General features: G+C 52.4%; 1 protein-coding gene across 1 annotated transcript in view; it reads right to left on the reverse strand.

The window, feature by feature from the left end:
- Positions 1 to 16,830, reverse strand: part of NAA25 (N-alpha-acetyltransferase 25, NatB auxiliary subunit) — an 893,576-nt gene that overhangs the window by 635,756 nt on the left and 240,990 nt on the right. Inside the window, exon 8 of the mRNA XM_086943077.1 lies at positions 12,333 to 12,444. Within this exon, the coding sequence (XP_086799203.1) occupies positions 12,333 to 12,444 (112 nt within the window). The remainder of the gene's footprint in view (positions 1 to 12,332; positions 12,445 to 16,830) is intronic.

The following is a 16,830-nucleotide window of genomic DNA, read 5'->3' on the forward strand; positions in this document are numbered from 1 at the left end:
ACCAACACTGGTGCCATTTGAAACTAGGGCCCTGAAAGGGATGTCCTTAACCCTAGGTATCAGTTCGCAGAACGGGGAGGATGGGTGAGTTCGGTAAGGAATCTAACACTAACTAATGTTTCTTACAGATATATCGTTACCGAAGGTAAGTAACTTGTTCATCTGAAAGAAACACGTTAGTGTTAGATTCCTTACCTTAGAATAGATACCCCAGCAATACCAACCCCGGTGGTGGGTCTGCGAACCAATACAATACTACACCAGAAAGTCCTGGAGGACAGAACGGCCAAAGAAGCCATCCTCCGGACTTGACTGTCCAGGCAGTAGTGCCTCGCAAATGTGTGCAGTGAAGCCCACGTAGCCGCCTGGCAAATGTCCTGCAAGGGGACTCCCCGGCCCAGGGCAGTAGTAGCCGCCGTGGCCCGAGTGGAATGGGCCCTCAGCCCAACAGGAGGCTCCTTCCGAGCCAAAGAGTAGCACGCTTTGATGCAGAGAACGACCCATCGAGAGATGGTCCGTTTACAGACCGCCCGTCCCTTCTTCGCACCCACATAGCCAACAAACAGTTGGTCATCCACCCGGAACTGGCGTGTGCGATCCATGCAAAATGAAAGCGCATGTTTTGGGTCCAGACGATGGAGCCGCTCTTCATCCTTTGAAGGATGCGGAGGCGGGAAGAAGGAAGGGAGGGTGATGGACTGCCCGATGTGGAAAGCAGAAACTACTTTGGGCAGGAAAGAAGGTCTAGTCCTCAGAACCACCTTGTCAGGATCGATGGACAAGAAAGGAGGTTGGACAGAAAGAGCCTGGAGCTCACTCACTCTCCTGGCAGAGGTGATGGCAACCAGGAAAGCCGTCTTTAAAGTCAGAAGACGGAGAGGGCAAGAATGAAGGGGCTCAAAGGGAGCACACATCAAAAAGGTTAGAACCAGGTTCAAGTCCCACTGGGGCATCACAAACGGAACAGGAGGATACATGTGTGTGATGCCCTTCAAGAATCTCGTTACAATAGGGGACTTGAACAAAGAAGGCTGATCAGGAAGCCTGAGAAAGGCTGAAAGGGCCGAAAGGTAGCCCTTGATAGTGCCCAGAGCAGAGCCCTGCTGGGCAAGAGAGAGAAGAAACAGAAGAACCTCGGAAAGAGGGGCAGAGAGAGGATCCACAGCCTTTGCTGTGCACCATGCCACAAATCTGTTCCACAGACAGGCGTATACCGACTTTGTGGAGGGACGCCTGGCTGCCAGAATTACATCACAGACTTCCGGAGGCAAGTCAAATGGCCTCAACTGCCGCCGCTCAATCTCCAAGCATGGAGGTGGAGGCTGGACAGGTTCGGATGGAGGACCGTCCCCTGCTGCTGCGACAGAAGGTCCTCCTGAAGGGGCAGGCGGATCGGGGGACCGACTGACATGCTGAGTAGCTCGGGATACCAGTACCTTCGAGCCCAGTCCGGAGCCACAAGGATAACTTGGGCCCGGTCGCGCCTGATCTTCTTCAGCACTCTGAGCAGAAGTGGTATAGGCGGAAAGGCGTATAACAGACCGCAACTCCACTCGCGCCGAAAGGCGTCGCCGAGCGAGTGCCGTCTTGGAAACTCTAACGCGCAGAACTGATGACATTGCGCGTTCTCTTCTGTGGCGAATAGATCTAACCAAGGCTCTCCCCATTTCTGAAAGAGGCCTTGCGCCACGTCCGAGTTCAGAGGCCATTCGTGATCCATCGAGCACCGACGGCTGAGTTTGTCCGCCCTGGCGTTCAGAGAACCTGCCAGGTGTTGAACCGTCAGAGTCACGCCCTGACGTTCCAGCCACTGCCAGAGGCGCAGAGCCTCCTGGCAAAGGGTCCACGACCCCACCCCGCCTTGCTTGTTGCAGTACCACATGGCGGTGGTGTTGTCTGTGAACCTGACCGAAACCGGGATAGCGGCTGAAAGATGGGAATCAAAGCCTGAATATCCCGGACCCGCCGTTCCGGAGGATAAACCCGAAACTGCGCCGAGTCCAGAACCGCTCCGATGAAAAGGAGCTTTTGAGAGGGACACAGGTGTGATTTCGGCACATTGATGGAAAACCCCAGGCCGTGCAAGAGGTCTGCCGTCATCTGGAGGTGGTGGACGACTGTCTGGGGCGAGCCCGCCTTCAACAACCAGTCGTCTAGGTAGGGGAAGACTGAAACCCCTAACCTGCGCAGATGGGCTGCGACCATCGCCAACACCTTTGTGAACACCCGTGGGGCGCTGGTAAGGCCGAAGGGGAGCACGATAAACTGAAAGTGCTCCTGGCCTACCGTGAACCGCAGGTAACGCCGGTGGGCCGGCAGGACAGGGATGTGAAAATACGCATCCTGCAAGTCCAACGCTACCATCCAGTCTTGTGGGTCTAGAGCAGCCAAGACCTGAGCCAAAGTCAACATCTTGAACTTCTCCTTCCGGAGGAAGCCGTTGACGTTCCTGAGATCCAAGATAGGACGTAGGCCCCCTTTGTCCTTCTTGGGTACCAGAAAGTAGTGGGAATAGCAACCACGTCCTACTTCTGGCCCAGGAACGCGCTCGATGGCCCCCTTGGCCAAGAGGGCCGTAACTTCCTCCTCCAGAAGTTGCAAGTGGTCCCCCGACACACGGTGGTTCTGCGGTGGCATGGCTGGAGGAGTGGTCTCGAAGGGGAGGGAGTAGCCCCTTCGGACGATTTGCAGCACCCACCTGTCCGATGTGATCGTGCGCCAGCGGGCATGGTGATGGCGAACCCTGCCACCCACAGGCGTCACGTGGGCCTGAAAGCACGGACTAGGAGGATTTTGAGGCAGATGCTGCGGGGGGGATGTGGCCTGACCCCACCGTTGACCCCGACCGCCTCCACGGCGGTTTCCATGGCCGCCACCGCGTTGAAATGATTGCTGCGGTGCGTGGCTGGCAGCACGTGTGGGGACGCCCCTTCCGTGGCCACGAAAGGAGCGAAACGAACCCGTTTGCTGGCGCTGGGTCGAGAGACCCAAGGACTTTGCTGTGACCCTGGAGTCCTTGAAGCGTTCCAGCGCGTGGTCCGCCTTGTCACCAAACAGGTGACAGCCATCGAACGGCATGTCCATCAAAGTATTCTGGACATCTGCCGAAAAGTTGGCGGATCTCAACCAGGCGTGGCGACGAATCGCCACCGTCGTGGACATCGCTCTGCCTAGCGAGTCGGTCGTATCAAGACCACATAGAATAGAATATCTAGCTGCATCTCGGCCCTCAGCTACAGCTTTGCCGAGTTTTGCCCGCACCTCCATGGGGCATTCTGGCAGCAATTCCGCGACCGTATCTCACACAGAGTGGGTGTAGCGGCCCCAGAGGCAAGCGGTGTTGCAAGATCGCAGTCCTAAACTCAGGGACAAGAAGACCTTCTTGCCATACTGGTCATACCTCTTGGATTCCCGGTCGGGCGGGGCCGACGGGAATGCGGACTGGGAGGTAGAGGCCTGGATCACCAGACTCTCAGGGGTGGGGTGGGTGGACAGGAACTTGGGGTCGTCCGGACAAGGACGGTGGCGTCTGGCCACGTTCCGATCAACAGGCGCACCTGAAGAGGGCCTGGACCACGTGCCCAACAGAACGTCTGATAAGGCTTCGTTAAACGGCAGCAGAGGCTCCTGTGGGCATGACCGCGGTTTGAAGACCTCAGTGAGGATGTTAGGCCTCACGGCCGCGACGGGGAGCTCAAGGTTTAAGGCCTTGGCAGCCCTCATCAACACCACTGAATAGGCAGCTCCCTCCTCCGATGCCACGGAAGGAGGAGAGACAAAGCCAGGGTTAGGAGAGTCATCCAAACGTCCCCCAAATCACCTGTCCAGTCCATGTCATACTGGCACTCACGTGACAGAGGGTCCTCAGACCCCTCCCAGCCCTCACCGTACTCCACATCATCACCATAGTCGGTGTCAACCATGTAGACCGGCTCCACGGGGTCGACAGGCCCCATCGGCGTCGAGCGACGCCGGTCCGACTCCGCGTCCGGATTCGGTGAGGGTATGGGGACGGCGCCGCCCGGAGCCGGAGCCGGAGCCCCGGTGCCGCCCGAAGCCGGCGCGGGGACGGCGTCGGGGGCAACCCCGATGGAATCGGCGCCGGAGTGGTTGGACGTCCATCCGGCGTCGACCCCGAAGGCCCTAGCGGCGCCGGGATCGGTGCCGGAGCATCTGACGGCGTCGAGGCAGTGTCAGCTGAACCGCTAGGGCCCCCGGACGGGTTCACTGGGCCCGTAGGCGCTGTGGAACCCGCCGGAGGAGACAGGGCCCTCATGGCCATGAGGAACGCCTCTATCTCCTCAGGCGTCGCACCTTGCCCAGGGACCTGAGGGTATGGGGCAGGCCGCGCCGGCAACTCCCGCGGAGTCGTAGGGTTGGGGTCACCCGAACCCCCGGCCGCATCGCGCGAGCGTCGGGGGGAGTCGGGGGTACGATGACGACGCCCCGACTTCTTGTGTTTCTTACCTGACGAACTCGACGAGTGATGTCGACTTCCGGAGCGCCCGGCGCGGCTCCGCGACCGCTCCCTCGAACGCTCCCTGGACCTCCGGCCGGACCGAGACCGTTCTCGACGTGGGGCCAACACCCGGAGCTCGAGTAGCTTGCAGGACCGCTCCCGCCTAGCTTTGTTAGTCAGAGCCCGGCAATCGACACAGGAGTCTACGTCGTGGTCGGGGCCCAGGCACCGGAGACAGAGTCGGTGATGGTCCGTGACCGACATCGTGCGGTCACAACCGTCACAGTTTTTGAAACCGGGCATCCTACCAGGCACAAAAGATAGATATAAGTTGTAATAAACTTGGTCAAAAGACCGGGTACCGCTCTTCAGATCTGCGTCCACTGGCGCGGAAAAAAGAAGAACTGACGTCAGCGCGCGGAGGCGGCGTCTATGTACTCCAGCGACGTCATCACGGCGCACGACGCCGACGACGGACGCGGAGCCGGAGGGGACGCCTGCAGACGACGCCTACCGACGCGCAAGGGTACTGCTACGCAAAAGTTTCCGGATCCAGACTGACGCCTGGGGATATTCTAAGGTAAGGAATCTAACACTAACGTGTTTCTTTCAGATGTGGGGGCATACCATGCAAGAAAAATGGCACTCACACATACCACATAATTACTCTATTTCACACAATCGCACTCTACATAATTCCTATACACTAAATATCACACTTTCTATCCACATAATTTCGCTGCACAACAAACCACATAATTCCACTACACAACGTACATCCACTCCAAAAAACATTAGTAAAAAACTTTTACATTTACAATGCCAATAGCTCTAACTTTCGCAAATGCGAAACCTATTACATTGGAAACACTTTAACTAGTAGTCGCGTTCGCGAAGTGGTGGAGAAAGGGTGCTGGGCCTCCCAACCAGCGGTCAGGAATTCCACTGCACAGGATTTACAGGAGTTACCAGAAGGGCTTCCTGGCCTCCAAAGTCCCTCAGGAGTAAATTGGACTTCATCCCCCATCCCGTAGTCTGCCAGGAGGAGAGTTTTCAGAGTGGTGGAGAAATGGGGACATGGCCTCCGAAGACGTTTTAGCAATCCCACTGTGTGGAACTTACTGGAGGTAACAAGAGGGGTAGTTGGCCTCCAAGGACATCCTCGGGGGCCAACTACCCCTCCTATTACCTTCAGTAAGTCCCGCACAGCAGAATTGCTTCATTCTGATAGCAGGCCACGCCCCATTTACCCACCACTCTGCAAGCGCGCTTCCTGGCGTGCTCTTGGATGGGGATTGAAGTCCCCTTCGCTGCTGTGGGGAACCTTTAGGGGCCAACTAGCCTACCTCTTAACTCCAGTAAGCCCCACACAGTGTGTTTGCTTAGAGGTGGACAAAGGCCACGCCCCCTTTCTCCACCCCTCTGCAAACAAGACTTCTGGCGTGCTCTTGGTTGGGGGATGAAGTCCCCTTTCCTCCTGAAAGTGACTGGAGGCCACCAAGCCCTTCTGATACCTCCAGTAAGCTCCTTACCGCTGGATTGCTGAGAGTGCTCTAAGGCCACGGACCCTTTTTACACCACTCTGCAAATGCGGCTTCTGGGGCACTGCTGCTCGGGGGATAAGAAACAGTAGTTTGTGTTAGATTCCTTACCTAAGCATATCCCCAGGCGTCTGACTGGATCCGGAAAGTTTTGCGTAGCAGTACCCTTGCGATTCAATAGGCGTTGTCGCGGCTCCGCATCCGTCGTCACCGCCGTGATGACGTAGGAGTACTTAGACGCCACCCTCGCTGACGTCAGTTCTTATACATAGCTTTTCTGTGTCAGAAACGCAGAGCCATGATAAAAACTGACACTGGTGCCTTGAAACTAGGGCCCTCGAAGGAATGACCTTAACCCTAGATATCGGTTCGCAGAACGGTGAGGATGGGTGGGGCGGTAAGAAATCTAACACAAACTACTATTTCCTACAGATATATCGTTACCGAAGGTAAATAACTTGTGCATCTGAAAGAAACAGGTTAGTGTTAGATTCCTTACCTTAGAATAGATACCCCAGCAATACCAACCCCGGTGGTGGGTCTGCGAACCAAGAGCACACCAGAAAGTCCTGGAGCACGTAACCGGCCAAAGAAGCTATGTCTCCGGACTTGGCTGTCCAGGCAGTAGTGTATAGCAAACGTGTGCAGTGAGGCCCACGTAGCTGCCTGACAGATGTCCTACAAAGGGGACTCCCCGACCCAGGGCAGTAGTAGCCGCCGTGGCCCGAGTGGAGTGGGCATGCAGCCCCACCGGAGTCTCCTTCTTAGCCAGAGAATAACAGGCCTTAATGCACAAAAAGACCCATCGAGAAATGGTGCGTTTGTGCACTCTCCGTCCCTTCTTAGCGCCCACGTAACCAACAAAGAGCTGGTCGTCCACCCGGAACTGTCGTGTGCGGTCCAAATAAAATGACAGCGCACGTTTTGGGTCCAGACGGTGGAGCCTTTCTTCCTCTTTTGAGGGATGCGTAGGCGGAAAGAAGGTGGGCAAGGTGCTGGACTGCCCGATGTGGAAGGCTGTAACAACCTTGGGCAGGAAAGAGGGACGTGTTTTTAAGACAACTTTGTCCGGATGGACAGAAAGGAAAGGAGGCTTAGAAGAAAGCCTGGAGCTCGCTCACCCTCCTGGCAGAGGTAATGCAAACCAGGAATGCAGTCTTAAGAGTAAGAAGATGGAGAGGACAATTGTGAAGTGGCTCAAAGGGAGCGCACATCAAATAAGTTAGAACAAGGTTCAAGTCCCACTGAGGAAAACATGCGAGTGATGCACTTCAAGAATCTATTTACAAAAGGGGACTTGATAAGAAGTGTGGCTCAATGATTAGAGCGGCAGAGGTCTAGCCCAGGACCAGGGTTCAATTCCCCGCCTCGGCGGGTCTTGGGCTCAAAATTCTACAGACCTGATCATTCTCGCCTCGGTGCGTATTCCAATCATGGAGTACAACTCTGCAACTCTGGGCAATAGCTTGCTTAATCTCCACAACGGCCCCCACAACGCTAAGGATGCCTGGCCTCCACCTTGGGGGTGTCCAGGAGTGGACACCTCACAGGGAAAGCCAGGATGGGTTCCACAGCGGTATTCGTACAAGTGCCTTGAGACCCTTGCGGGTGAGTAGTGTGCTATACAAGTATCAATTTACAATTTACAAAAGAGAAGGCTGATCAGGAAGCCTTAAGAAGGCTGACATGGCAGAGAGGTAGCCTTTGATAGTGCCCAGAGCAGAGGCCTGCTGGGAAAGTGAAAGAAGAAAGAGGAGAACCTCTGAAAGAGGGGCAGAAAGGGGATCCACAGCCTTTGCTGTGCACCATGCCACAAATCTGTTCCACCTGCAGTCGTATACCGTTTTTGCGGAGGGACGCCTGGCTGCCAGAATGACATCACAGACTTCAGGAGGCAAGTCAAATGGCCTCAACTGCCGCCGCTCAATCTCCACGCATGGACGTAGAGGCTGGACAGGTTTGGTTGGAGGACCGTCCCCTGCTGCTGCGACGGAAAGTCCTCCTGAAGAGGCAGACGAATCGGGGGATCGACTGACATGCTGAGTAGCTCGAGATACCAGTATCTTCGTGCCCAGTCCGGGGCCACAAGGAGGACTTGGGCCCGGTCGCTCCTGATCTTCAGCACTCTGGGCAGAAATGGTATAGGCGGAAAGGCGTACAACAGACCGCAACTCCAATCGCAACGAAAAGCGTCGCAGAGCGAGTGCCGCCCTGGAAATTCCAACGCGCAGAACTGATGACATTGCGCGTTCTCTTCTGTGGCGAATAGATGTAACCAAGGATCTCCCCACTGCCGAAAGAGACCTTCCGCACATCCGAGTTCAGACGCCATTCGTGATCCATCATGCTCCGACGGCTGAGTTAGTCAGCCCTGGCGTTCAGGGAACCTGCCAGGTGTTGAACCACCAGAGTGGCAAAGGGTCCACGACCCAACCCTGCCCTGTTTGTTGCAGTACCACATGACGGTGGTGTTGTCTATGAACACCTGCACCACACTTCCCCGGACAGAGGGAAGGAATGCCTTCAGTGCAAGACGGAGGGACGCATCAGTCACAACTACGTGCTCCATTTGGTGCAGGAAGAGAGATCTGCCGCTGACCCAATCGCGGTCCATGAGCCACCACTGCAACTGACTCACAGTGCCCTCCGAGATCAGGACATGGTCGGACAGGTTGCCCTGATGCTGGGCCCACTGAAACTTCAGGTCCCACTGCAGAGCCCGCATCCGCCACCTGGCGTGATGCACCAGAAGGATGCAGAAGCCATCAGCCCCAGAAGCTGCAGCGTCAACCTGACAGAGACCCGGGATAAAGGCTGAAAGATCGGAATCAGAGCCTGAATATCCCGAACCCGCTATTCGGGAGGATAAACCCGAAACTGCGTCGAATCCAGAACCGCTCCGATGAAGATGAGCTTTTGAGAGGGACACAGGTGCGACTTCGGCACATTAATGGAAAACCCCAGCAAGTTCAGGAGGTCGGCCATAGTCTGGAGCTGGCTGACTAGTGTCTGGGGCGAGCCCGCCTTTAACAACCATTCGTCGAGATAGGGGAAGACTGACACCACCTAATCTGCACAGATGAGCTGCGACCACCGCCATCACTTTCGTGAACACCCGTGGGGCGCAGGTAAGGCCAAAGGGGAGCATGGTGAACTGAAAGTGCTCAGGGCCTACCGTGAACCGCAGGTAACGCCGGTGGGCCGGCAGGACGGGGATGTGGAAATAAGCGTCCTGCAATTCCAACCTTACAATCCAGTATCCAGGGTCCAGGGCAGCTGAGACCTGAGCCAAAGTCAGCATCTCAAACTTCTCCTTCCGGAGGAAGCCGTTGACGTTCCGCAGGTCCAAGATAAGGCATAGGCCCCCTTTGCCCTTCTTGGGAATCAGAAAGTAGTGGGAATAGCAACCACACCCTACTTCTGGCCCAGGAACGCGCTTGATGGCCCCCTTGGCCAAGAGGGCCGATACTTCCTCTTGCAGAAGTTGCAAGTGATCCCCCGACACTCGGTGATACTGCGGTGGCATGGCTGAAGGGGTCGCCTCGAAGGGGAGGGAGTAGCCCCTTCGGACGATTTGCAGCACACACCTGTCCGAAGTGATGTCACGCCAGTGCAGGAGGTGATGGCGGACCCTGCCCCCCGCTGGCGTCAAATGGGCCTGAAAGCTCAGCCTAGGAGGGCTTGGAGGCAGATGCGAGGGTGGATGTGGGCTGGCCCTGCCGTTGTCCCCTGGCATTGCCACGGCGGTTACCACGTCCGCCGCGCTGGATGTTAGACTGCGGCCCGTGGCTGGCAGGACGTGAAGGGGCGCCCCTTCCTTGGCCACGAAAGGAGCGAAAGGCAAAAGATGTCTGACGCTGTCCCGACAGGCCCAAGTACTTGGCAGTAGCCCTAGAGTCCTTGAAGCGTTAAAGTGCATGATCTGCCTTGCCACCAAAACGGTGCTGCCATCGAACGGCATGTCCATTAGGATGTTCTGGACATCAGCCGAGAAGTTGGCGGACCTCAGACAGGCGTGGCGGCGAACCGCCCCTGTCGTTAATATGGCCCTGCCCAGCGAGTCCGTGGTATCCAACCCACATCGAATATAATACCGCGCTGCGTCTCGTCGCTCCGCAAGGGCTTGAGCAAGCTTTGCCCGGGCCCCCTCCGGGCACTCCGGCAGCACAGCTGCAACCGTATCCCATGGAGAGTGGGTGTAACGGCCCAAAAGGGAAGCGGTGTTCACTGACCGCAACCACAAACTGAGGGAGGAGAACAGTTTCTTGCCAAACTGTTCATACCTTTTGGATTCCCGATCTGGAGGTGCAGTCGGGAACGCGGACTGGGAAGTAGAGGCCTGGATAACAAGGCTCTCGGGGTGGGTGGACAGAAAACTAGGGTCGCCCGGAGCCGGGCAGTGGCGCCTGGCGACATTCCTATCTACAGGAGAAACTGTAGCGGGCCTGGACTAGGTGCCCAATAGGATGCCTGTGAGACCCTCATTAAACGGCAGTAGAAGCTCCGGAGAGCCTGCCTGCGGTTTAAGGGCCTCAGTGAGGATGTTAGACCTCACAGTCGCGACGGGGAGCTCAAGAGCCAAGGCCTTGGAGGCCCTCGTCAGCACCACACTATAGGCAGCCCCCTCCTCCGTAGCCACGGTAGGAGGGGGTACAAAGCCAGTGTCAGGTGAAGTGTCTAGACCACTGGCTTCCCCTAGCTCGTCTGTCCAGTCCTGAAATGACTGACACGCCCGCGTCAGAGGGTCCTCAGACCCCTCCCAGTCACCCTCGACCTCCATCTCCTGAAAATCAGGTACAACGGATTCAGTCGGATCATAGAAGAATTGCTCTTCTGCCGGCGTCGAATGCAGCGTCGAGCAACGCCGGTCCAACGCCGGATCCGGTCCGACGACGGATCCGGACCGAGGGAAGAACCAGGGATGGCGCTGTCCGGGGACGGGGGCGACACCCTAGGGGTCGACGCCGTCGGGGTCGTAAGGTCGACCAGCGGCGACCCGGATCCGGAACCGGATCCAGCAGGGCCCTGCGGCGCTGGGACCGAAGTCGTCGACGTCGCCGGGGCCGAAGCACCCGACGGCGCCGGGGCCGGAGAACCCGGGACACTTGGGCTCCCAGCCGGGACCGTGGGGCCCGAGGGCGCCACGGAACCAGACGGAGGAGAGAGCGACCTCATGGCAATGAGGAAGGCATTGATCTTCTCCGGCGTCCCGTTCGGCCCAGGGACTGGCGGGTATGGAGCAGGCCGCAAGAGCGTCGGGGTGAGTCGGAAGAGCGATGTCGCCTCTTTGACTTCTTGTGTCTCTGTCGCTGTGCGCGCCCCCCCTCCCCCCAGCACAGCAGGGAATCATCTCCGAATGCAAGGGATTAATAGTCCTGCAATGTCGTGTGGTGCCCACCCCGGGACATTGCTGTTTGCTATGGCGGGGTGGGAGCAAAGCTCCCAACCTGCCATAGCAAACACTGCTTTGCTTTGTTGAACCAAAGCAGAATTGCTTTTGGGCAAGCGGAGCTGCTTTTTAGCCGTGGATTGGAGTCCCTGGGGCCAGAAGTGGTCTGGGAGGGGGGGCCCTCTCCCTATATTTAAAAAAAAAAAAAAAAAGAGAATGGCCAGGCCCCAAGGGATGGGGTCCCCGGGCCTAAATTTGCCTGGGGAAGGGGGCTGCGTTATCAAACGTGTGCACAGTACCTGCTGTTTACTTTGTCCAGTGTTCAGGCATTTTGTGCCTGACCACCTCAGAGAGGCTTTAGGGTTTCCCTCTATACTGTCAGCACCGTCCAAACCTTTCTACTATCTGTCCATCACCACTACTACTTTTTGCACTGTGTGAGCGCCTCATACTGTACAACTGAAACCCCCAGCTGAATTCCTAACTATAGAAAATAAAACTTTGCAATTTTGTTTGTCTTACTGGACACGTTTTGCCAGTCACACGCCTGCAGTTGAAAGGCATTAAAAACAAAACAGAACAAAATAGTACCTCGAACAGCAGACAGGCAGTGATTAGGTTAAATCAAACAGTGATTGGTCCCTGCTCAACAGAGAGAAAGGGAAATTATGTTAGGCCTGTCTTGATGAAAGCAATGGGCGGGTTCCAAGACCTTTTTGTTAACAGTGAATCGCCCACGAGAGGCAAGCGCTAGCAAATACTCTTGAAGGCTCAAACCAAAAAAGGAGTCTTAGAAGGATGAATCATCACATTTTGGCAGATTAAGGTTCTCATTCCACTGGTTTGACCCATTCAACCCCTCAGATCTGCAAATACAACATATGAACTTTTATGTTTGCTTCCATTAACTAACCCACAACACTTATTCAGTACATCAACTTACTTTTTCAGTAAAAGTCTTCTCGAAAGTGCGTTACATTCTGGCCATTTTCTGAGCTTCTTGTACATAGCCATGCATTTGTTTTCTCGACTCTGCAGCTCACTTGTCAACTTTTCTGAAAGGTAAAAAAATAACTTGAGAACATGCCCATTAAATATTTACATTTACTTAAAAAAATCAATCATACTGTGTGCAGCAAAGCAAGGTTAGAAAACAAATCTGCTAAAATGCAGAATGTCCAGCCAGCAGGTAAGATGTGATAAAGCAGCCCACAATCAAAGCTATGATTTATATGCAGTTACACTCATCTGTTCTGCGAACACTACACAGAAAATTAAACATTTCCTTCATTGCCACTGAGGTATATTTAGATGGGTAAAAAGCTTATTGTATAGATTAAAATCGTTTACAATAAGAAATGTTTGATAAATACTATACAGGATGGCCTTGTATAGAAAATAAATTGTTAGTCACAGCCATGATTTATTCACATTACAAGGAGTGAACAATAATTTATCAAAGCAACATTATAAAGACTTTATAACCAACTCTGATTTAGTTTAAACACCATTCTCTATCAAAAAGCTTCTGAACATCCTAGAAATATTATACAATGTAACACCAATTTTTTGGAGTTAGCTCTAAAATTAAACAGCCTTGTAAATAGTCTACAGACAATTTCTAAAAAGTGAAAGTAAAAACTTTTTCCGAAGGTCAAGCAAATGTGCACAGATATATACAGTGTGCTATAAAGATTTATCTGTACCCTGGCATAAGCAGCAATTTTATTTTCTACATTCGACCATGAACATCCAATTGGTATGTACCGTATTCCTAAATGCAAGATGTGTTTTGATTCTTGAAAGCAGATTATGATCTAAATAGGAGAAAAAGTACACTTTTTGCGATCAAGACCGTGTTAAAAACATCTTTTACTGAAGTATTTCAGAGTTGCTTACATAGAGCGTTAGACATTTAAAAAAAAAATCTAGACAAGCTGGCAGTAAGTAAGGACTCATTCACAAATTAGGTTACCACTGGAGGCTACCTTATAATCACTGCTTTCAGTGAGTAGTCATCAGCTCCTGCGGCAATGAAATTAATAAATTAAATAATATCTAAGCACAACAAGGAAGGAAGGCGCAATTCAAGTTGTAGGAGCCATGTTGGAAAGCAAATATGGTAAACATACATTTCTTCAGTTGGGAAAAACAATATTGGTATACAACAGTATAACGATTAATTTGCAAACTGTAGCAGTAAAGCAGGATTTAGACACCTTCACTCACCTCGATTGGGAAAAGGAAAAGAAAAAAAAATTGTGCACTAGCATACGAAGCACTCCTTGGTTCGGGACAAGGTCAAATGTTATTTTGGATAAATTATTACCCACAAATAAGTATAATTGGTGACATTAAAAAAAAAAAATCAATCATCCATTTAAAAGTTGCTTTAAGACTACTAAATTACTATATTGGTCTTGGATAAGTTTAACTTTTAATTATTTATCGTGTTCAATGAAGCCTATTTTTTTTTTTTTTTTTTTAAATTAGACTATTGTATTTTTGGATCATCAGGCCTAGTTGCCTTTTTAGGCCCACCTGCATCATAGACAGAAAAAGTTACTTAACTTTGGTAATGCCTTATCTGGCAGAGACTATTAGCCGCATAGCCGTTACCTTAGAAAATCCCCAGGCTTCGGACTCGATCTGGAAGATTTTGGGGCAGTACCTCCGTGCGTCAGTAGGGGGCATCACTCGGTTCTGAACTGTCCGCACTGGAAGGGAGACGTGCAGTACCTATATAGGCGCAACCTCGCCGCACTGATGTCGGTTACTTTCATGACTTGACACCAGGAGCGCCGAGCCATGATGAACACTGACCATTGGTGTGACAGACTGAGGCCCTGAGAAGAGTATTTCCTACACTGTAATCGGCTTGTACAGCGGGGAGGATGGTAGTGTTGGTAAGGAATCTGCGGCTAGATAGAGTCTCTAATAGATAAGGTGTTACCGAAGGTAAATAACTTGTTCATCTGATAGAGACTTCTAGCTGCACATTCCTTATCTGGGAACATATACCAAAGCAATTCCTCCTCTGAGGTGGGACTGCACATCCAATTAGATTAGAAAGAACTGCGGGATCGAACAGAAGTACCACCAGTCACAACATAAACCACTGTCCAGGCAGCAGTGTTTGGTCAACGTGTGCAGCAAAGACCATGGTACTGCCTGACAGATTTCCAGGACCTGAACACCACGCACCAACACATTGGTCGCAGCCTTGGCTCTAGTAGAGTGAGCTCACAAGCCCTCAGAGGGTTGCTACTTGGCCAATACATAGCAGATCTTAATGCAGACAGCAATCCATCACAAGATGGATTTTTTCTGCACTATCTCGCCTTTTGTTTGCTACTACATAGCGAATGAAGAGTTCATTGACCAGTCGGCATGGTCTTGGGAGGTCAAGGTAGAACGACAACACTTTTTTTGGGTCCAGACGGAGCCTCTTCTCTTTGGATAGATGAGGTAGAGCAAAGAAAGTAGGCAGGGTGATGGTGTGGTCTACATGGAATGGAGATTGAATATGTAGTCAGCGCAATCCTATTTCAAAGAAAGAACCTCTTTCTAAATTTGAAACAAAGTTGTGTGCTATCCAGTGAGAGGCAGTCAGCCTCGTAACAAAAGTAACCCTGCTGGTAAATGTTCACCAGTGTACTGGATGCCCTGTGCAAATAATAGAATCAACCCTTGGCAATGTTATTAGACACAAGAAAAAACAATCATACCATTGTTTTTTGTGCAGAAAATATGTAATTACCGTAAAGACTTGAAATCAGAGCAGTGTTAATATGCAATTACACAAAGTGAAAACACATAAATAAAAGGTAATCAATGTTATGTTATGTTAAATAGGTCTTCTATAGCGCATGGCTACTCCAAGGAGTGTCCCGGCGCTTTGCACTACATGACCTAAGAAAGGACAAGCAAAACATAACAGTAGAAATAAGAAACAAAAGGACAGGAATCCGAACAGGGCAGGAAGTCTCTAGCAGGTAAAGAGCCAAGTCTTTAAGCCCTTCCTGAACGCAAGTAAATTAGAAGTAGAGCGCAGGGTTAAAGGTAGGGAGTTCACAGCTGCGGAGCTAACATCCTGAACGAACGTCCCCCAATGCGGGCTTTTTTTATTCGGGGCACTACTGCAAGGAAAAGGGACTCCGATCTCAAAGATCGTGCAGGGTGGTAAAAAGCCAGCCTCTTTTGCAAGTATTGAGCTCCCGCGGCATGCAAAGCTTTGTGGGCCAACGTCATAGCCTTGAATACTATCCGTTTCCGGAGAGGGAGCCAATGTAGAGCTTGCAATAGGCTGGAGGCACTGGCTCGCCTGTGGAGGCCAAAGATGGCTCGTGCGGCAGCATTCTGGGCCACCTGTAGGCGTTGTAAAAGGTACTCCGGGAGACCAAGATATAAGATGTTCGAGTAATCCAATCTGGATCCAATGAGGGCCTGAACTGTCATTCTCCTATGTTCCTCAGAAAGTAGCAGGAAGAACTTCCGGAGCATCCTAAGAATGCCGAAACATGTTCCTGTAAGAGCCAGCACCTGGGATTTGAGCGTCAACCCATTATCGATTTTAATTCCCAGGTTCTTGGCTGACTGAGATGAATGAGCTGGAGGGAACATGTCGGCGGGCCACCACCCATGCCAATCCGGATCAGATGGACATCCGAAAAAAAGTATCTCAGATTTGTCTGAGTTGCACTTGAGGCTGTTTAGCTGGAACCAATTAAAAACAGCCCCAAGGCACTCACGGATACTTTCACCATCAAATTCTTCTCCCTTTCGGCAGGTGAAGAGAAGCTGGGTGTCATCGGCATAGGATACGATCTGGGCCCCGAAAGACTCCACTAGTGTCGCCAAAGGGGTCATAAAGATGTTAAATAGAGTCGGGCTCAACACGGAGCCCTGAGGAACTCCGACTCCCAAAGGCGACATGTCGGCGGATCCAGGGGAGGCCCAGACCGTTTGTCGGCGGTTGGCTAGGAAAGAACGAAACCAACTGAACACCGTCCCCCTCAGACCGATATCATGAAGTCTTATGAGGAGATTCTCGTGGGGGACGGTGTCAAAGGCCGCCGACAAATCCAGCATGACCAGCATAACCCTGCCTCCAGCATTCAGCGTCTCCTTAGCGGCCTCCGAGACCTCCAATGGTGTACGAAAAACTCAATACATTGTTAGTTCAGTATAACATAACTGATGCGTATTACAAACCAATTACCCAGCCCATCGCATTTCGGGATTATATTCATCCCTTCTTCAGGGGCCAAATAAAATGTCATCAATGGTGTACGAAAAACTCTCTACATTGTTGGTTCAGTATAACATAACTGATGCGTATTACAAACCAATTACCCAGCCCAGCCCAATGCATTTCAGGATTATATTCATCCTTTTTCAGGGGACACTGTGCGAAAAACAAATATGTAAATCAAGGTTTG

This window comes from Lissotriton vulgaris, chromosome 11 (assembly GCF_964263255.1).
Source record: "Lissotriton vulgaris chromosome 11, aLisVul1.2, whole genome shotgun sequence".
Lineage (NCBI taxonomy): Eukaryota > Metazoa > Chordata > Amphibia > Caudata > Salamandridae > Lissotriton > Lissotriton vulgaris.